This window comes from Carassius auratus, unplaced genomic scaffold, assembly GCF_003368295.1.
Source record: "Carassius auratus strain Wakin unplaced genomic scaffold, ASM336829v1 scaf_tig00015284, whole genome shotgun sequence".
NCBI lineage: Eukaryota > Metazoa > Chordata > Actinopteri > Cypriniformes > Cyprinidae > Carassius > Carassius auratus.
Window position 1 is genome coordinate 1 of NW_020524575.1, and position 23014 is coordinate 23014.

The 23014-nt window shown below is 36.6% G+C and overlaps 1 protein-coding gene and 3 pseudogenes across 1 annotated transcript; 3 read left to right on the forward strand and 1 right to left on the reverse strand.

Annotated features, from left to right (window-relative positions):
- Nucleotides 1–3: 3 nt before the first annotated feature.
- LOC113074638 (ATP-dependent Clp protease ATP-binding subunit clpX-like, mitochondrial) lies at nucleotides 4–3380 on the forward strand (annotated as a pseudogene).
- Nucleotides 3381–5406: 2026 nt separating this feature from the next.
- Nucleotides 5407–8848, forward strand: LOC113074637 (programmed cell death protein 7-like; annotated as a pseudogene).
- Nucleotides 8849–10712: 1864 nt separating this feature from the next.
- LOC113074639 (uncharacterized) lies at nucleotides 10713–17464 on the forward strand. Its single transcript, XM_026247463.1, has 4 exons — nucleotides 10713–10790; nucleotides 11303–11485; nucleotides 14455–14730; nucleotides 17147–17464. The coding sequence occupies exons 1-4, from the start codon at nucleotides 10713–10715 to the stop codon at nucleotides 17279–17281; spliced, it is 672 nt and encodes a 223-aa protein (XP_026103248.1). The 3' UTR covers nucleotides 17282–17464.
- Nucleotides 17465–20245: 2781 nt separating this feature from the next.
- Nucleotides 20246–21735, reverse strand: LOC113074640 (kelch repeat and BTB domain-containing protein 13-like; annotated as a pseudogene).
- Between the last annotated feature and the right edge of the window lie 1279 nt (nucleotides 21736–23014).

Genomic DNA, 23014 nt, shown 5'->3' on the forward strand with positions numbered 1-23014 from the left:
GAGTCAGTCATCGCTAAGCTACTGCAAGACGCCAACTATGTGATCGAGAAAGCGCAACAAGGTAACACGTCTTGTGACATCTAACCACAGACCATGTTGTCCAGGAGTTTGTTCAATAAAACTTTGATTGGGGTGTTGAAATTGTTTCAGGTATCGTGTTTTTGGATGAAGTAGACAAGATAGGAGCGTTCCTGGATCCATCAGTTAAGGGACGTGGGAGGAGAGGGAGTGCAGCAGGTTGGTCATTAAACATAACCCAGATTCACTGTACTAGGTCACACGCTTCAGATATGTCACTGATATTCAGCTGAACTTTGTCCTGAATCGCAAGAATGCTGTTAAAGATTAACAGAAACAGTCTGTTATTCTTGGAATCTCACTTCTGTATTTCTGTACTACTTTAATCACTTGTGGTTGACTCATTTCTGCAAAATGCTATGGAAAACATGTTTTTCCACCACAGAATAAGAAGGTAATCACAACCTTTTATCTCACAGTTAGTTTTTATCTCACAGGTTTTTTTTTTTTTTTTGCCAATTCGGCCAATTCTTGAAAGAACAAAAACAGAATTGTGATATACTTACTGAACATTTACATTTTTTGTATTCTGTGGCAGAAACACGCTTCCATAAAATGCAGCTTATACAAATAATTTTGTCTAAATAACCATTGGTGCCTAAAAATACAATGTCTTTACTTCAGGATTAAAAAAATAACCTGAAACTAATTTAGTGGTGATGAGTGTCATGTGCTTCATTGTTTTTGACAGGGTTTACTGAAGCTACTGGAAGGCACTATTGTTAATGTTCCTGAGAAGAACACAAGGAAACTGAGAGGTGAAACTGTCCAAGTGGACACCACCAACATCCTGTTTGTAGCATCTGGAGCGTTCAACGGACTTGACCGTATCATCAGCAGGAGAAAGAATGAGAAGGTGAGTAAAAACAGGATGTAGACACATAACAACAAGGTTTTATTTTACACAATCATGCAAGCCCTTCTCGGTTAATTCATTTTGGTGAAAATCAGATGAACCGTCTAGGTTCAAAAAGGAGATTTTTCAGAAAAATGTCACGATGGAAAATTCTGTTTTTATAATGTAGCTGTTGCCTTCATATTCCATATGTAGTACCTTGGGTTTGGAACGCCATCTAACATGGGGAAAGGTCGACGGGCGGCGGCGGCGGCTGACCTGGCCAACACCACGGGTGGAGAGGTGGACGTGGTGGCTGAGATCGAGGAGAAGGACCGGCTTCTGAATCACGTGGAGGCCAGAGACCTCATTGAGTTCGGGATGATTCCGGAGTTTGTGGGCCGTCTTCCTGTCGTGGTCCCACTGCACAGCCTGGATGAGGAGACACTGGTGCGGATCCTCACAGAGCCACGCAATGCTGTTGTGCCTCAGTATCAGGCTCTCTTCAGCATGGACAAGGTTGGTGCCTGATATACAGTTTATATTTAAAAGAAATTGTGTTTATATTAATATTAAATTTTTATACCATGGTCTGTCTCAGTACTTGATTCTGATTGGCTGGCAGGTATGCATTAAAACGCTTTAATGCACACACAGATAGTTCCAAGTCAGTTTAATCAACGTTCTATATTAATGCACTGCTTTCATTGACGCACACACATTACTTGCACAGAGTGAGAGAATGAGATTGCGTTGTGCACGCAGAAACATTCAGGAGCACAGAAACTTGTCGTCAATGCTGCCCTGTGAATTGTATTTAATAAAATAGCTTGGATACTGGATTTCTGCATTGGTAAAATTGCTGTTTAAGTAACTAAGCTCATATCCTTATTGTCTGTAAGAGACAGATGCGCAGACGCAGGTCATGCAACCGTCATATCTCTTTTTCTCTTTCTTGACTGATTGATAATCAAGTAAATGTAATTCATTCATTGTAATAAATGTGACCTTACCTCACCGTTTCATCTCTGTGTCTGATTTGAAGCGGGCAGAATGCTAGCACTTACAAGCCATAACTGACTGACATTTTTATCTTTCCTGTCAATATTGCACTGCAAACACCATTAATAGCTTTAAGTCGTCAGTGCTGGCAAAAGACCATGGTATAAATGGGGTAATGCATGGTTAGCTGTATATCTATAGCTGTACACACATGCCTTACGTATATGTTTCTATTAGATTATTAAGCAAATAGTTTTTAGTGCTTCTCATTGAGTGAATATATTTATATCGTACATAATATAATAAAAGGTGATAAATGAAAAGTGAATGATGAAGTGTTTCTGGATGTGCTGTGTCTTTGTTTTGTATTAGTGTGATCTGAGCATGACACCTGATGCCCTGAGAGCGATTGCCAGATTGGCTCTGGAGCGTAAAACCGGAGCACGTGGGCTGAGATCCATAATGGTAAGACAATGCTGTTTTGTTGTTTGCTTTGTGAAGTTTTCACTTCCTCAAAGGCATGCTGGTATAATGACATGTGCTCTTGTGAGGTCATAAGCTGGCACTATTTCCCAACAGGAGAAACTGCTGCTAGATCCCATGTTTTGAGGTGCCACATTCAGATATTGTGTCCGTGGAAGTGAACAAGGAAGTGGTTGATGGAAAAAGCGCCACCTCGGTACATACGGTGAGAGCTGCGTGACCTTGTTTGTTACTTTTTCTGATCAAATGTGCTTCGAGTGGGCAAAATAAGGAAAAAATTAATCTAAGTAGATCTGTCATCATTTGAAGAATTTACTTCGAAGACACCATATTTTTATTTGTTTATTTATTTGAACTGTAATGCACATTGCAGTTTAAACTGTTATAGCAAAAATTATTTTAAATTGTATGTATATTATGTGTGTGTGTGTGTGTGTGTGTCCAGCTCCAAATTTGAGAATAGATTAGCTGCGATATATATATTTTTTTTTATCGCCCGATAAGAGTCTCACCTTAACGCAGCACGTTAACGACGATAACGGCCCACCACTAATATATGTATGTATGCATGTATGTGTATATATGTGTATGTATGTGTGTGTGTGTGATTGTGTGTGGTGGTGTGTTATATAAATTGTAGTAATGCTTATATTTTTACAATAAAAATATTCATATCAAGAAAAATATCTGCTCTGTATCATTATTTTTAACTCAAACGAGTAATGATTCCTCATTCTGATTCAATTTTAAAATTATTTTATTTATTTGATTATTATGAACATAGAAATCGTTCTCTAAGTAAACCAGCACACATGCTGTCCTTTGAATTTAGTGTCTCATTTGTTTAATGGCACATTGTGGTCGTTGAACTAATCACATTGATCTCTTTTGCTTTCCTCTTCTCTCAGAGCTGCAGCTAAAGACTCCTCTGAGAGGAATACGACTCTGGAATCGAAGAGGAAAACTGGACAAGACACGCTGATGCCAGCCAAGAACTAAAACGACAAACCGGTTTATAGTCAAGACATTTCTTTAGCTCCTTAAGGGTCCATTTCTCACGTATGTTAGTGATGATTGTTACTCGTTTTGGGAAATCTTATTCCTCGAAATATGCCAAATCATACTTTACTTTAAGCAATCATGGCGTAGAGAAATGAGTTTAAAATAAACCTAATTCTCCCCTGACACTTTCCTCGTAAAGAGATTGTTAACTGTATGTGAAATGTAAAGAGAATTTATTTTATTCTTATTAACTTGATCTTGCAAGTGATTTTATGAACTGTTTGATTGGACACCAAACAGACAGAAAGTGAAGAAGGCTTGTACCAATGTGTGTTTGACTTCAGATCCACAATGTTTTTCTTGTCCGGCTTGGAATAAATTACACATTTTGTGTCATATTGGTCATGGTACTATTATACTGTTGTATTGATACAATTATAGATCCTTATTAAGCTTATCTGATCATTTTTTATAAAAAAGGCTCCCAATATGCCCATGCTAAATCAGTTTTTGTAGCTGACACACATGTATAATAATTAGTAACCCATCTTAATATCAATTTAAGTTAATTAGGTCTCCGACTTGTTTTTTTCTCCCCCTTCAATCAATGCGATGGGATTTTTTCATGTCCAGTTTTGCTAGTACACTCAAGCTGCTATCTGCATTGGGATAAGAGTCAAGAACATCAGTGACTTTCTGGGAATTGTATTGAATTGTATCAATGTGTTGTCAAGAAATTCTGTTGTTATTCACAAAGTGGCGCAGTGGTGGAAGATTTATTTGTATTGGCCAGATTAAAACAAATGGTACACGAGTAACTTGGTCTCTTTGAGAAAGTTGTGTATCACTAACTGCAGTAGTTTCACAGTGATCTCTCCTGAACTCATTTGTAGTTGCTTCACAGAAATTGATTGCTTTTTTCTTTTTGAATTGCGTTGTTACAGAATGATATGAATTAAGTGCAAGGTGGAAAGGGGTTAATTTTGTATAGAGAGAGTAGAAACCATGTATGTTTTTGATCCTCACACTTAAGCACACATGTACAAAACTAATGTATGTAAGGAATAAATGTAAATATTATCACTGATCAGTGCAGGTATTCTGTTGTATTTTAATGAACACTGAGAGAAAGATTGTGTTGTCCCAGGACTTTTTTCCATTGTGGTTGACTGCCTCAGTCCTCATTCACTAACACTGTATAAGAGATGCATTTAAAGTGATAACGAAGGAGGCTTTCATTCTGTCTGACTGCTCTTTTTTGTTTTGCAAGGAATAAAGTTAAACAACACGAGGGTGAGTAGCTAAATGATGCCAAAGTTGTCATCTGAAGGTAAACTGTTCATTGCAATAACAAACAATGAAATGTTTACCTATTTATTAAACGGGAACAAACAAAGAGGGATATAATGGACAAAATAACTGAATGATTTATATACAAATATATAAAGTCATCATATACAATGAAAAATACTAAACAAGTGCTTAAATCATTAGATAAAAAAAATTAAAAAGAGCTTCTCTTGTGAATGCAAAAATCTCACCGGATTATTACAATTAATGGTGAAAGGGATGTTTGGGAAATGTAAACTGATATTTCCTACAGACACACTACAGCAAAAGTACAGTAGTATATACACATTTAATTTAAAATAAAATGCATTCAGGAAGAAAAAATACTATTAAAAAATAAAAAAAGCTGCTCGCGGTAGGAGTATGTATTAAAAAAAGAAAAAGTTACGAAAAAACCATTACCAGTTACAGCATTAAAAAATCATACATTTACTTAAACATCTATACATTTTAATCTAAAATTGAATCATGATGTGTTATATCCCGGTTTGGTAGTATCGTCTAGGAACTATCCATCACTTTTAACTTGAAAGGGGTTTTATTTTGAAGACGCACCGGAAGTCCCTTCCTTCATAACTTCCGTTTAAAGCTTGTCCTCGGCGTCGCTCACAACAATGCGCTTCAGCACTGGGTTGCTGTTGATTCAGAGTGAAATAATGGATAACCCTCATCAGTTCGGTTAACGGGCGCCCCGCCGCCTCCCTTCGGCGCTCCCGCGGGTTTAGATGGCGCTGTTTATGCAGGAGGAGGCGCCGGACCACCTCCTCCTCCGCCCGCACCGGGACACGCGTGGCCCCTGTATCAGCATCCACCTCCGGCGCTGCAGCAGCATCTCTGGCCCCCGTTCCCCGCTTTCGACCCGAGCAGACCCCCTCCGCAGCACAGCGAGAACCCGCCTCCGTGCTGGTCCCAGAACCAGTGGCGTCCTCCAGAGCATCACTTCACGGACAAGTCCCACCAAACCCGCCTCAGCATCCAGATGCAGCACCTCCATCATATCAGCTTTACTCCTCCAACCGGCAGAACTACCCATTCAACAGTCAGTCTATGAACAGACCCTGGCTGGACGGCCCAACAAAACAACCAAAGCCAGAGTAAATCCATCTCTATAACAGCTTCTGATGAAGAATCCCTGCAGAGATCGAGAGACGAGCAATGGATTCGGAGTTTCCTGCTTAAGAGAAGACACACATCCCCTGAACCGAAGCAAACCAAGTCCAAGCCCGTCCCTCTCTCATGTCCGACAGAAGCTGTATGGGACTGTCCAGATGCTGTCTGAGTTAAACAGGCTGTGTCAGGTGCTGAAGGATAGTTTGGAGAACGAGGACGTTTGGAACGAAAGCCTCTCAAAAGCGATCGAGCTGAGAACAACATCCAGGAGAGCCTGACGGACCTGAAGGACCCGGACTGTGTCGACGGCCTCAAGAGGAAACTGCTGCTAATTCGTAAGAAGAGAGCCAGATGAGGAGACGAAAGATGGAGCACGAGGAGGAGAAGCTGGAGCAGGAGGCTAGACGTGCTGAACGAGAGGCCGAGATTGATAATTGGCAGATGAAACGCATTCTTGAAGTGGAGGAGAAGAACAGAGTGAGGACAACTCTCAGCTTTCAACAGCTGGGCCACAAGTGTGGTTCAGTCCTGTTATACATCGCTCTTTAATCATGTATTCCTTAAAATGTCCCATTAAATATTATATTTATAAATATTAATTACTAACTATTATACTGTATTATTATTTTAAATATTAGTTATACTATATCATTTTGTAATATTATACTGTATTATTATTTTAATTGTAATATTCACTATTATTTAAACATAAATTATACTATATATTTGCAATATTATATGGTATTATTTTAAATATTAATTATGCTATATAATTTTGCAATATTATACTTTATTATTATGTTAAGTTATTAGTTATACTATATAATTTGCAATATTATACTGTATTTTAAATATTAATTATACTATATAATTTTGCTATATACGGTATTATTATTTTAAATATTAGTAATAGTTATGCTGTATAATTTTGTAATATTACACAGTATTATTTTAGTAAATATTAGTTATGCTATATATTTTGTAATATACTGTATTATTATTTTAAATATTAGTTATACTATATAATTTTGCAATATTATACTGTATTTTAAATATTAGTTATACCATATAATTATATAATAACAGTTAATATACTTATTAATATTATGCCGTTTTTATACTATTATTAATTATACTATACATATACACACATTTATTATACTACATTATTAATATAATACTATGTTATTCAAATATTAAATGAATAATGTGTTTCTTTTTTTACATTTATTTCAAATGGTTTTCTTTTATTAAAATGCTTCAGTTATATAATATATTTTATTTTCTCTGTTTATATAATTTCTACTTTGCTTTGAACAGATGTTGCTTTTTTTTGTCATGTTTCTGAATGCCTGGCATCAGAAGTGGGCAATTTATTCTGAATATTCTGGATATTTCTGTAGTCTTTACATTTAAAAAGTTTTTGTGAATATTTATTTATAATCAGATTTTAGTTTTTCCTGTGTCCTCAATATTACCTTGCATCCAGTTAGTCCTTATTAAATAACTTTTTTTTTTTCTTCACAAATTGGAAATCACTGCTATATTAACCAGTCAGTACTCAGAAACATACATTATTAATTCTGGCATATATTTCAGGGTGTATATATATATATATAGAGAGAGAGAGAGAGAATATATAATAGTGTAAATTTCAGAGTATGCAAAAAAATGTCCATCAATATCTCTGTTCAGGAGAAAGAGTTGAAGCTGGCCGCTGATGCTGTTCTCTCAGAAGTCAGGAAGAAACAAGCTGATGCCAAGAGAATGCTGGACATCCTCAAATCACTGGAAAAACTCCGAAAACTCAGGAAAGAGGCTGCAGCCAGGAAGGGTACAGCAAAAAAATATGATTTTGTTTGCTTGATTTTAATGTCCCCAAGAAATTGATCTGACACTTTGTGGTCTGTATAACGTTATTCTTCACACCTTTTGAAGAAATCAGTCTACGAATGGCTTATTTATAGCTGTTTTTAAATATGAAACTGGGGTGTAAAAAAATAATTCAAGAGATTTTGTGTCTTCGTCATGTTCAGAGATTCATTCAGTCCAATCACTTCACCTAAAAGACTCGATTTCCATTCATTTTTTCCCATTTTATCAGGCATGTTTCCAGGGAAGGAGAGTGACGAGAGGTTTGAGGGTCACTTGGAGCGGTTGAGGAGTCTGATCCGTAAGCGCACGGCTGTGTACGCCACAGAAGAGAAAGCTCTGAGAGTCATGCTGGAGGGAGAACAGGAGGAGGAGCGCAAGCGAGACCGCGAGAAACGACTGAAGAAAGAGAAAGAGAAGCTGCTGCAGAAGAAACGACAGGTGGACACCATGCTGTTTGGAGGTGATTTTACACACACACACTCTTTTCTAAAGAGACCACAAGGTGGCAGTATAGTCATTTCTGAGTCTCTGTGCTATTTGAGGATGTGCTTCACTTGTGTGGACAGATGCATCCTGAAATAGTAGAGAATAAATCTACTGGTGATCTTTTCTTGCACTGGGATTTTTACGGCACCTGTTGCCTTGTTTTCATTGTTCGTAAGTGCTGTGTGTTATAGATACCTCAGCACAAAATGGAAGATGTAGATGTGCATTTCTTCAGTTGCATGCTTGTAAACTCTATTGGTTTCTTTTTCTTTAGCTGAATTGCCACCCGATCACCCTCTTCAGCCGTTCCTGGATTACTACACGCAGGCAGAGCGCTCCCTTCCTGCGCTGATTCAAATAAGGTCTGTTTTCAGATCAGAAGTGAACTCTAAAAATAACTCTGAGTAAATGTGACTTAACTCAAAGTATGTGTTGATGTCATATTTCTGCTGACAGGAGAGAGTGGGATCAGTTCCTGGTTTCTGACCAACACCCTGACGGTACATCGGTTCCTCCGGGCTGGGTTCTGCCCGAACAACCAGCTGACGACGTCTGGGCCACAGCCCTGGAGAAATGATGCTCAGTTATGATCCGACGCATTCATGTGGGGGGAAAAAGGTTTGGCTGGGAAAAATGTGTGACCATATTAAAGGATACTAGATAGAGTGGATCTCCAGAAAACATGTCATCTTTAAATCAACGAAATGATTTGCATAATGAAAACATTTTTTTATTATTATTATTATTTTTACGATTGTTAAGTGCATTTTACACATTGTTATTACTTATGTGCTTGGATTTTTTATTGTCATTATTCCCAGTGTTGATTGTTGTTGATGCAATACGGATTATAATAACATTAAAAAGACTAAAATAGTTAAGTTTTATTTAAATCACAATAAATGAATAGAATAAATACTACTATGATGTGTAAATGTTGTTATATTATAGCGTGTATGTTTATTTTCATGAATATTTTGCATAAATCCTTTTTTGCTTAATATATTTGTGACCCTGGAGCACAAAGCCAGTCTTAAATCGCTGGGGTTTATTTTTAGCAATAGCCAAAAAAAACAAAAAACGTATGGGTCAAAATTATTGTTTTTTTCTTTTATGCAAAAAATCATTAGGATATTAAGTAAAGATCATGTTCCATGAAGATATTTTGTACATTTCCTACTGTAAATATCAAATATATATATATTTTTTGTAATATGCATTGCAAAGAATTAATTTGGACAACTTTAAAGGTGATTTTCTCAATATTTCGATTTTTTTGCGCCCTCAGATTCCAGAATTTCAAATAGTTGTATCTCGACCAAATATTGTCCGATCCTAATAAACCATACATCAATGGAAAGCTCATTTCAGCTTTCAGATGATGTATGAATCTCAATTTTGAAAAATTTACACTTAAGGCTGATTTAGTTGTCCAGGGTTACATGTGTATATATGCATATTCACACACACACACACACACTGGCCACTTTTTTATGTACACCTTGCTAGTACCAGGTTGAACCCCTTTTACCTTCAGAACTGCCTTAATTCTTCGTGACATAGATTCAACAAGGTGTTGGAAACATTCCTCAGAGATTTTGGTCCATATTGACCTGATCGCATCATGCAGTTGCTGCAGATTTGTGGGATGCACATCCATGATGTGAATCTCCCGCTCCACCACATCCCAAAGCTGCTCTATTGGACTGAGATCAGGTGACTGTGGAGGTCCTTTAAGTAAGGTGAACTCTTTCAGGTGGACGTCGTGTAGGTGTGTGCGGCTCAGGTAAACAGCCAATATCAGGATTAATCATCACATGGCTCTGTGAAGAGTGACAGTAACACTGTCCTCAGCCCAGACACACTCAGGAGGAGACACAGGAGGTGAGGAAACACTCATTAAAACTCACTGTTAACTTCTAGGTTTGACTAGAGTCTGTGTGAAATGGTTGAGGGATACTTGAAGATTTTTTGGGTTTGATAAACTTGTATATAATTTTTTTTTTAAGTATGTTTCGTTAAATCAATTCATTTTAATAATGGAAAATGCATTTGTTGTGTTTAGTCATTATTTTCATTAAATGTTTTATAGCATTTACGTATAATATGGAAATATATAACATTTCAGATATAATATAAAACCTTTTTTATGCTGGTATTACATGAAACATCTTAATTTTATTATAAAAGGTGTGCAACATTCATAATTTCACATTTAATTCAACGTGCAAACAATTTTTGCAAATTCTGAGTGGAAATAAGTAAATCCTACATTTTTTTTTCTCAGAGTGAGGATTTGTTATAGATTTCTCATTCGCTTCCAGTTTCTTCTATCGATAGTTTAAACAAAACACTGTAACTTATTGAACTTTCCATTGTTCTTTCCTGCACGAGAAAGAAAACTATTTAAGTGCTTACCGAGCATCTGGCTGTTAAGACTCGGCTCAGATTGAAGATCTAAAACCATCTGGTGAGAAAGGTGTGGAGCAGCATGTCAGGATCAGATCTGAGCATCTGTCCAAAAAGAAGAGCGTCAGCAGGCCGTCTGCTGCAGAAACCACTGGGACAGGTTTTCTGAAGATGATTTCTATAGGCTACCTAGTTTCACACAAACCTTAACTAGTGTTGAGAAAAATGCACCCTCAGAAAGGTGCAGCACGTGTCATATTGAGAGTCTCAGTAATCTTTAATCTCTAATCCTCTAGTCTCCTTACTATTTTGTAACAGGTAAACAAATATAGAGAAGCGAGAACGGGAAAACATGCAACTGTAGTTTTTGTCTGTGCATAATTACACTATCTGTCAGAAGTTTGGAATATTATTATTATTATTATTATTTTGTAATGTCCTTCTGCTCACAAATGCTGCATTTATTTGATCCAAAAAGCAACAACAGTAATATTGTGAAACATTTATTACTATTTATTATAGCTGTTTTCTATTTGAATATATTTTAAAATGTAATTTATTCCTGAATTCGCAGCATTTTCCGTGTCACACGATCCTTCAGGAATCATTCTAACATTCCGAACTTTTGAAAGCTGGTGTACATTTAAAACCCAGTCTGAGGCACAGATTTAGGAACGTTTGGTGTCAGACGTTTCTTTGTCTGCCTTTCTGTTTCAGGTAGGGCTGAAATGTCTGGATGAGGTGTGCTTTAAGATCCCCCTTGGCTTTCTTGAGGATGCAGAGGAAGAAGTCAAGCTCATCCCAGCTGCAGATATCCCTCTGCCTGACTACCTGAAGATACTGCAGGAAACTGAGGTCTGATACTCTGCAAAATGCATGTTTTTAACCTGATGCTATCAGATGCCTTCAAATTGCATTTAGACACTTTACACACACTTTTCACATGGTCAAACATTTGCAGCTATTCTTTTTGGGAATTACTTTTAACAAGCTGGATCCATTAATTTTAGTGGATGTATGAAGTCAGTTCTTCTCAGTTTCACACAGGCGTATTTCCATGCATCAATGTTCCACTAACATTTAACCATCAAGACGTCATCTTCCCTCCTCCAGAGGAGTCAGAGCTCTGCTGGTCATACTAATGCATCTTCCACAATTTCCCACGACAACTTATAGTTCAAATGCACCCCAAAGGTAAGATGTCTTCACCTTCAACCCTTACAATCCTTCTCTGAGTCCACTCTTTGGTTATGAAATAAAGTGCATCGGTAACACTTTATTTTAAGGTGTTTTTATTACACATGCTACATGTACTTACTTTTATAAAAAAAAGAATTATGCATAATTACATGCACGTTAACTAACCCTAAGTCAAATCTTAACCCTAAACATATAGTAAATACATGTAGTTAATTAATATTACCCAGTACTTATGTATAATTGGGCTTCACTGTAACAAGGACACCTTAAAATAAAGTGTAACCAGTGCAGCACTAGTGCTTAGCAAATGCTGCAGTGATGATATATTTTTGTAGGCCAACCTGGAAGTTTGCATAACCCTCTTGACAAAAACCCATATGGAGTTTTCCATTGGTTTTTGGATTACCGCAGAAAATAAGGTCTGTGACCAACAGACGTTTGTTTCTTTCATGTTTTGTTAATCCTGGAAATCTAAGGGTTACTAAAAGCAGCAGGAAGGTGAGTTTTTATCAAGGCTGGAGCAAAACTCTGTAGGACTGTGATGTAGATGCCTAAAGTTATGGTTCAAATGTACTGCAAAAGGCAGGTGATTAGTGGCTCTGAAACAATAAACACCTTAATTAAAGACGCCCCCTTTTACTGGACATGTTTGGGTAAGTTTTGATGTACCTGAAATTACACTTTGTACTCTTTGGGAGTATAAATACAGACAACCCATCACAGACAACTCATATCTTTAATCTATTTACTAAATATGTTGTATGTCTATGAAGAAGACCGTTTCTCAGTTGCCAGTTCTCCGAAGGTTCACAATAACAGCTGTCCTTAGAAGGCAACTGTGGGCCCTGCTATAAATGGCTTTAACTGGCATGCCTCCATTAAGTCTAGAAAGGCATTTTAATCACTTGAGCAAGAGATATTAGGTCCAGAAGCATCTAGTAATTTCTCGAAACGTTCATTGTAAATCCTGTGCTAATATGTCTCGCTGTGACTACACAGTATTTTGTTGTTCCTTATGAAATGTCTGTCTGAGCGACCCATTCTCTTCATTCAGATATTACACATGAATGACTTCTCCGAAGTACTTCTCTCTCTGTCTCTCTCTTTTTTGGTGCACATTTCTGTAATGTCTCAGAAGATGAACTAGCTAATAATAGCGAGTGCTAAGTCTTTTCCTGGAATCTTCCCAAGCTGCAACAAATTCGTCTGGATTAGCGAGTGGAAGTGCTCGGGAAATGTCTTTCACATCAAAGCTACGATTCAAGGTTATGCTTTGGTTGACAGTCTAATCCAACAGGTTATTAATGCTCATGACATCATCTCCTGCTGAATATGGCAGGGGGCTTGTAGCTTTTTTTGACATTTTTTTTCATTTATAGTTGCAGTGTTTTTTAAGACATGAACGGGAAAAGAATTAAACACATTTTCCAGAAGTTTACGGACCTTTGCTGTTGTTTTATTCCATGTTTGGATATTTCTTCCAGGCTTCATTGGAGACTCAAGTGCTGAAACCCTTTGTGAACTTTTGTATTTGACTTAAATAATGGGCATGTCCAAATGTACCCAATGGCCTATATTTTCCTAAACAAAATCTCAAAACGTCATGAAATTTGGTAAATATGTGCAATATGTGTAATATGTCCCGCTCTCTCTAGTGAAGCCAATAAGGAAGTGACTAAAACTGCAATTCATCGACTGGCCGCAAAATGCCCAACTTTACAGCAGAAAAAAACATGTTTTCAGCCTGGTGCAAAAAATTATTTTGGTCTATATAGCTAATTTTGCCCTTCATGACAACTGTGAGGGGGGTGAATTTTTTTTATAACTCATCCTTTTAAATTATATTAAGCCTTAAAGTTCTGTATAATTAAGGGCGTGGCCACTTGAGTGACATGTGAATTGCCACTGCTGTCACAGCCGGCGCGCTAGGTGGGCGTGGCTTCAGCAACCAGCTCCCGCCCTTTTGCCCATTTTCGATTGTCCGGGAGAGTCGCGCGGTGACGCGCTGCCAAGATGGCGACGGCTCGCTCTGCACACTTTAGGCTTCAAAAACTCTCTTCAGGAGCTTACGGGTGACGTCACGTCCATGTTTTTATACAGTCTATGGTTGAAAACAATAAACACGATTTCTACTGTAAATTACCTAAAATTGGTTAAAATAGTAATTTTTATCTCAGGTTTAGGTGGTTGCATGTTTTCTAAGTAATATGCATTATATTGTATGCATAAAAATTATTTTGTCATGTACTCACCCTCAAGTTGTTCCAAAGCTGTATGGGTTTCTTTATTCTGTTGAGGATAAATAATGATACTTTGAAGAATTTTGGTGACCAACTTTTGACAAATCCATTGACTTCCATAGTATGGAAAAATACTATTGAAGTCACAGAATTTTCGTTTTTGGATAAACCTAAGGTGCATGGACCTTGCTATTAGTTTCTTGTGGCTATATATATTCGTTTTAGTTTGTTAGTTTATCTTTCTGTAACTCAGCTGTTAAAAAATGGCATTAATAATAACACCAAGCTCCAAAAGCATTGATGCAAATGTTTTCAGAAGATCATAAAACATCAATTTAAAGTGTGAGTCAAACCTTGCACCAATAATTGTGTTTATCCTTCTAGATTTTCTCAGTATTGTGTTTCCTGCCCTCATCTCTCAAGGGTTCTGTGAGCTTGAGGCACTGTTGTTGTTTTTTCCAGGCCCAGGACTCATTCTCCCCCCCGGCCCCATCGCGGCCGCTCAGTTCCCACGCTGCCGTCCTGGACTCGTCGGTCGAGCTGCTCTCCGCTCTCAGCCCAGAGGAGAGGGAGCTGCTGGTGGCAGTGACTGAGCGGGGCTACCCTCTCCATACGGCCATCATCACCCTTCAGAAAACTGTCCGGCAGAGTCCAGAGCGGGTCAGTGAGGGAGATCTGTTACATGGATTCAGTCTGAAATAAGAGATGGGACTCATTCGCGGGTCGAGATGTAATGCTGAGATCTCTCCACTGTCCTTGGTGTATCACAGGGGAAGGTCAATCAAAGTGCATGCTGGGTAACCAGTATAGTTCAGTCGTCAGTGTGTTTATACACATGCACTATTGCCAGAGATTTCACACACAATCTCTGAGTGCTTCAGATTCAGTTCTGTGTCCCAGCTAAACATCTGGCTCCATCCTCTTTTATCTGATTCTGATGAAGTACCATGAGAAAAAAACGTCAACAAAAATAGACACACAGAAGTTTCCACATTGAGCTAGTAGTTCTCAGGAGGACTTTTTTGAGTCATCAAGCCATACTCAGTGGCAAATATCATTAACGTTGTTGGGCACTGTTGAAAAAAAATACATTGAAGTTTATTTAAAAGGGTTTATGACTGAAAGGCTATAAGTAAATCAGCATTTGAGCGCTGGGTGGTGGCAGTGCTGAATGAAGCCAGAGAAATTTGCTGGAGAAAACACTGCATTTGACTGATCTGTATAAAATCATATCATGTGATCTGCGATACTGCTAAAATAATTGTATTTTCACATTACATTTTGTCTAATAAGATACATTAGTTCAATTTTGACTGCCTGTGATACTCACATGCAGGGTTATTATAGGTAAATAAATAAAAACTGATTTTTTTTTTAGGTATTTCAAAAACAGTTGGACCTTTTTGTGCTACAGCCAGCCTTTTGTAAAATACAGAAAAAATACTCCATTTGGTTTAGATAAGTGATATGCAGTTACAGTAATTAATATAGTACAATATCTATATTGATGCATTTAGGATGTGTAGGCATATTATTTTAATAAAAATAATAAATAAGAACTCTTTTGTCTATCTTTTAACATGCCTGATAATAAATATATATTTACATTTAAATGTGCATTTATATGTTTAGATTTACATTTATTCATTCAGATTTGCTTATATTCAGATTTACATTTAGATATTCAGATTTACAGTAATATATTCAGATTTACTAAATTAATTTAGATAATTATTTCCTGTTTGGCACCTCGTAGTGTGTGTGTGTGTGTGTGCGCACGCGCATATATTTAATGTAGTTGGAAAGCCAACTTTTCTCACTTTAATTTTGAAGTACTAAAGTGTACAATAAACTTAAAGTTTATTTGAAGCACTAAATAAACTAATAAATAAATACTGTACAATTATAAACTAAACTAATAAAGAATAATAAAATCTATGACATATTTAAAATAAAAATAAAAAATAATAGACAACATTAATAAAACTTTACATTTAAAGTAAAACAAAAAAGAAAATTTAATAAAGTCTAATGTAAAATAAATCAACAAATTAATACATTTTAAAATTAATTTAAAATATTAACAAAACTAAAAGAATATAAATGATAATGAAAATAATAAAAACATCTCACAATCTTGTGTGTGTGGCATGGCGGCTGGCAGAAAGAATGATGCCTTATTTAAGAATTAAATTAAATTATATAATTAATTATTAAATATTTAATACATTAAATACTTATCTGTAATTAATGTTTATTAAATTTGTAATAATAATAATCATCCTCATAATTTTTTTAATAAATTGGTTTAATAATAATGATAAAAATAATAACATATTTATTTAATAATAAATGCCACTTTTCTCAGAGTCCATTTCTACCAATAATTGAGTATTGTAGTCATTAAGATTTTGTTTTGCTTTGTCTAAAGCTTGCTTGCATGTGTTTGAATATGAAATACTATTACAATTTGAAATAACATTTTTCTATTAGAATATATTTTAAAATGTAATTTATTTTCTGTGATCAAAGCTGTATTTTCAGCATCATTCCTCCAGTCTTCAGTGTCACATGATCCTTCAGAAATCATTCTAATATACTGATATGCTGATCAATAAACATTTCTTGTTATTATCAATGTTGTGCTAGTTAATATTTTTGAGAATACGGTTTTATTTTTCAGAATTCTACGATGAATAGAAAGTTACAAAGAACAGCGTTTATTGGAATTAGAACTTTTTGTATCATTGTAAATGTTTTTTGTTTAAAGTTCCATTTCTCGCCATTAACAAACCATTAACTACAACTTTTGCTTCAAACTCCTAATTTGCTGCTTTTTAATAGTTAGTAAGGTAGTTGCTAAGCTTATGTGTCAGGTAGGATTGAATATGTCTTTTATAAATACTAATAAACAGCCAATAAAAGGCAAGCTAGTGAGAATTTTAGTCCCTATACTAAAGTGTTACCACTTTTATTGTCACTTTATATCAATTCAGTGCATCTTTGCAGGATAAAAGTAATAATAATATTATGATTGTTAGTATATATTGTAACCGTATTTGTTCCTCTATTTTAGGCTGAGGAGTTCCTTCACCTTCTCACTCAGTTTCATGAAATTGGCTTCCAGCAGAACGCCATTAAGGAGGTTCTTCTGGTGCACGAGAACCACAGAGAGCGAGCGCTGGAGGAGCTCATGACCCGCGTGGCCTGATGCAGTCCGTATTATGATGCAATGAATTGGCTGCGATCATGGTTTGTGCTATTCACCGTGCTCATATAGCTGATGCTTTTTTATCATATGTGATACTGGAGCACAAAGCCAGTCTTAAGTCACTGGGGTATATTTGTAGCAAAAGTCAAATATAAATTGTATGGGTCAAAATTAGAGATTCTTTTTTTTAATGCCAAAAAAGTAAAGATCGTGTTCCATGAAGGTATTTTGTAAATTTCCTACCATTAATTTATCAAAACGGAATTTTTGATCAGTAATATGGATTCCGAAGAATTCCGAAGACTGGTTTTGTGGTCCAGGGTCACATACGCTGAATTATGTTTATTCATTGCTCATTCTACACATGTGTTGAGGCCTTGGGGACGAGCACAGATTGACAGCTGACACCAAAGAATGACTCTGTAACATCGTCAAATGTTTTACATGGCAATCAAACTTCTGTTGCATTATTTTTGTGCTTTATTTGAAATGTAAACCATTGGTATTTATTATGTTAATTTCGTTTTTTTTTTTTTTACTTGTTAAACTTTTTAAAATGCATTAGAATTGTTCAGCCATATATGGCTGAACAATTCTAATGCATTTTAAAAAGTTTAACAAGTTGGCCTCTTTAACAATATTTTCATCATCATATTCATCTTTTCAGTTTCTATATGGTGCCTCAACTTACAACATGCTGTAAACCCAAGGTGTCATTTTTTTGACATAAATTATTTTCTTGAAGTACCCCCTGAGATTTTAAGTTAATATCTGAATGAATTTACAACACATTTGCATATTTACGGTGCTCTGATGTTGGCTAAAGGTCAAATGACATGCAGGAAAACAAATAAAATATTTTTATTTAAGTTTTTTTTTTTTGTAAACAAACTACAGTATATTTTGTAATTATTATGGGATATATTGCAATTGTGATTTCAATAAATAATTAAGACAAAAATATAAAGGCAAACAGAACAAATAGGACATTTCAGAGATAAAAAGAGTTTACATTTGTTTATTATATTACCTGTAATTATAAAAATGCAGACAGAACAATTGTTATTGAAGAATATTATATAATATATAAGAATATTATTGTAAAACTACAATTGTACTTTCAAATAAACTGAATGTTTGATCATTATTTGAAATGATTTTGCTACAATACTACATTTTAATTAAATTTATAATTATTACAATTCATTTGTAATTTTTTATTACAATGCAAATTTTACATTAGTAAATCAAATTATGGAAATGTGCACAGAGCAAAGGACTAATTCGATTGGACTTATTTTAAGTCGTTCATCGCAATTGGAATAGTTTTTTTTATGGATTTAATTAGCTTTTCATCAACTCACAAACCCCCTGCATTCACCTCACAGACCCTTATTCAGGAAAGCCTGATGTAATGTTTAGAAATATTACATATCAGACAACACAGATGTAATAAATTAGTTTACTTGCAGAGCTTCAGCAATTTTATCGGTAATCTAAAAAATGTGATGCATTTGCGCAGACTACCACTGTCTATATATATATAAAAGAATATTCTATATAAAATTTTAGTCAAATATTTGGAAGAAACCCCATATCTAAACAATAATATCCTTGACTCATTCTCATTTCAGGCAAAAAAATAAAATAAAAATGGTATTTGTGAAATCTGTGTGAGGTCAGCAACACATGCTTTCATTTGTTAGTTTCACTTTGGTATTTGTGAATACTGTTAAATGGCAAAGTTCCTATAAAATGTTACCTTCAGTGTTAAACGACTGCCAGATGAGCGAATAACAAAATCCTGCAAGATCTATAGATACTGTTGTTAGGCTGCCAAAGGTCGGACACAATGTTTTGACTGTGGTAAACATGATTAGCTATCAGTGTGTCTTCAGGTTCCCATGTAATGAGTGGACCTTCTACAATAGTTACAAAAACATGCAGGAATGTCTGGATATAATTTGAGAGTTTGAACAGTCAACGAGTCGCCTCTTACCAGTTGATCATGAGGTCATCAATGATTGTATGAATAAAGTATCATTTGTGAGGATCATGTTCCTCCTCCTAGCTGATCTTAAACTTTCTCTCACAGTCTTTGAGGATGCCACGTCTGACCCTGGTCTTTCTGGTATGGATACACCAGAGATTGTGTTTTACAGATGGCTTGTTTGATTTAAAAACAGGAAATGTTTCTATATTTTTGTCTAATGTAGCCATGGCAACATATATTGTAATGACCCAGTCCTGAAGATTTTTAGGGCCTGTTCATTCTCCAGTAATCACATCTCACTTTTGCCTCCAAGGTGTGTGTGTTGTGTGTTGAATAGTTATGTTAATCAGATTTTATTAATCAGCACAACTGTGTTCAACATTGATAATAAGAAAAGTTTCTTGAGCATCAATCATCATATTATACTGATTTCTGAAGGATCATGTGACACTGAAGACTGGAGTAATGATGCTGAAAATTCAGCTTTGCATCACAGGAATAAATCACATTTTTAAATATATTAAATAAGCAGCCATTTAAAATGGCAAAAGAACATTTCACAATATTATGTTTTTCATTGTATTTTTGATTGAATAAATTCAGTCTTAATGAGCATAAATTCTTTCAAAAAACAAGTTAATGAATTAGTTTATTAATGCCCAGTACAAGAGTAAAGGTTTATATATTGGGACAGCAGAAATTTTGTGAGGACAATTCCTTTTTAATGATTATAAAGGTTTTTACGTCTTGTTTTGCAACAGGACAAAATGGTGTAATGACAGGTTGCAACATTTTATTAAATCATGCACATCTAAAAGCAGAAACTTGCCTCACTTTTTATGAAGTAACAATACAAGTGGGAAAAAATGCAAAACTTACTTCCAACCTATCCCTTTTTTTCTGGAAATATTTGAGGCACTAAACTAATGTCAGATTCTAGGAATCTGTTATTACCGCTATTATTAATAAATTCAGTCAACACAATGTACAGAGGCACTTGAGCTGAGGGTCGGAGTAGATCTCGACTCCATTATCTTTCTTTGTAAAAGCTCTCCGCTTCGCTTTGGCAGTCTTAAGAGGAACGTCCACATGGAACCAATTCTTGGAAATCCAGTCATTTGTTTTTTCATCCTCCATTTATTGTCCTCAATGGCGTATTCCAGCGTCTCTCTGCGGTTCACCGTGAACACAGAGTCGCCTCGCACTACTGCAGTAAACAAAGCCCCTTTACTGTTCTCGTACTGCCCGGGCATAGCCGTCCACTGACCTGAGGTCAGATTGTAACAATCCATCACGCATCTCAAAAAATCATCAGACGGCCCGTTCCTCATGAGGTACAAATTTTCCCTGTGGGCCACCATGCAGTGTCCGTAACTCTGATGCCGAACGGTGTTGTGATCAACACCCATTCATCTTTGTTTGCGACGTACTCGTAAATCTCAGTAGCGTCTTTAGGTCTCCAAAGGCAGATGAACAGTCTTCTCATGGCTTTGGCGCAAGCGACGGCGGATGCAGGTCTTGGAAGATGAGCAGCGAAGCTCCAGGTGTCCGAAGAGACCTTGTACTTCTCCACAGAAGACATCACGGTCTCTCATACTCTCCGCGATGATATAAAGGTCGTCCACGTGGCCGATCAAGGTGCAGTTGTAGCGAAGTTGCTGGGGGCTGGAGAATGTGCTCCAAGTGTCTGTAAGATACATCATAGCAGAAACCAGTATCCACAACTTTATTGGAAACGTCATAGACTCCTCCAACAATGTACAGCTTGTTGTCTAAAACCGTGACTCCTGCCATGGTGGTGCTGGCGTTGAGAGGCAAGTGGGCGAGAACCTTCCAGTCTTTCTCATCCTCATCAAGATAACAAACGGTCCTCATGAAGTCCTGCAATAGCTTGATGGTCGGCGAATGGGTGCCGACAGTTGATGTAGGAGCTAGGGAACAAGAGACTCTATATGTTCAATCAGATCCTCTGGCAAGCACTTAACATCTTCTTTGAGGTCTACATACATGTCTCGACATGAACAAAGCTGCGCTCTTGAAGAGCTTCAGTAACCCGAAAGTAGCCGCTGTGTGATACATTAGAAGACAGTTGTCTGAATTGATAACATCGATGAGATGCTCAGTTAGTAGCTCTATCTGAAGGAACACGGCACATTGGATGGCGTCAACAATTTCGTCAGCGCTCACCACAGGTCTTTCTCCATGTATGACACGAAGGGCTACCAGGAAGCCTTGAACACTCGGCGCCTGAAGACAAATCTCATCCTCCATGCACTCCTTCATCCCAGATTGGAAAAGAGCTCGAAAGTATTCACAATGCTGCTCTAGGAGGCTCCTGTCCACTGTAAAAACACTGTCACCGAATCTCACTTTCACCGTTTTCGTGAAACCCCATTGGCTGGTAAAGCGTCTTCCTCACGCCAGCACAGCTACTCGTCTCCATCAAGTTACCTCCTGCCATGTTCATCTAGATATACCCTACCCAATTCTGCAAAGTCAAACCTGGCTTTGAAGACATTCACAGCACTATTGACTACATGATGTATTCTAAAGCAAGGCAGATGCATCTGAGCAAGTGTGCAGTGTTTGTATTACTCCTGACAACTACAAGAATAGAATCGGCTATACATAGATGTGAAAAGCATGGCAGCATAAAAGTAATGGCAGACAGCCATCGCTGTAGAGGGCAGCCGTCATCATGGTTATTTATTACCTTTTGTTCTTGGCAGGCATTGAAAGCAGGTTGAAAATGTCATCATCTTCTTTTGATGAACAGGTGAAATGCCTAAAGCTGTAACAATGGTATGCCAGTAAGGGTCAGTCTTTGTTGTGGGTCAGCATTCCAGGTAAACATGTGACTGCTCAAAATAAAAGCTGATTTAAAATAAAAGCACATGTGCGATCCCAAACCCAAATGATACAGAAATATGATAAAGTCAATATGCCACTGCAAAAAGGCCATGTCTTACAGTATGTAAGCACATAAGTCACTGATTGGTTAAACTCATTACAAATTCCACAGCAAGGTTGAATTTTTGTGTAGTACTATTTTAATTATAGGTTTTATTTACACAAATGTACATTTGTAAATACTTACAAGTAAGCCTACATATTGATTAACTCTCCTTAAGTTTTATTTAATATTTGTTAGAATTGCTTTCATATTTTGGAGGTAGCACTGAACCATGGTGTGAAAAAAAAAAATACAGTGGCTATCAGCAAATGTTTGGTTATCAACATGCTTCAAGATATATTCTTTTGTGTTCAGCAGAAGAAAGAAACTCATTTGGAACAACTTAAGAGTCAGAAATCGATAACAGAATCTCCCTCAAAATTATAATATAATCTATTTGCCCTTAAAAGAGGTTTAAAAATCCAATCCATCACATCGGTGTGAAGATCGTTCAGTGCAGCACAGCATCAGCTGCTAAATTCAGACCTGGGTTAATGCTTTGGATGGTGCTGAGCCAGAAACAGACGCGTTTGTACAGCGCTGAATTACAACCAATCACACACGATTCTGTGAGCTTATGAATGCAATAGCCAATCAGAGGCGTTCAGATGAGTCATCGCTGAATCGTGCTGTTTTGTTCACTTGTTTACTGAATTATCAGGCTGGAAATATTTGAATGAAAAAGGGAAAAATTAAACATAAGCCTATATCATATATAGTAGCTGCTGTATGTCACACGAGGGTGCTGAGTGCAGTTGGGCGGGTTTTGTTGTGAAAACCTGGCAAA

Coding starts and splice junctions, on each gene's coding strand:
- LOC113074639 (XM_026247463.1), top strand. CDS start 10,713: ATGTCAGGATCAGATCTGAGCATCTGTCCAAAAAGAAGAGCGTCAGCA. Junction 10,791..11,302: donor TGCAGAAACCACTGGGACAG/GTTTTCTGAAGA, acceptor GCACAGATTTAG/GAACGTTTGGTGTCAGACGT. Junction 11,486..14,454: donor AGATACTGCAGGAAACTGAG/GTCTGATACTCT, acceptor TTATCCTTCTAG/ATTTTCTCAGTATTGTGTTT.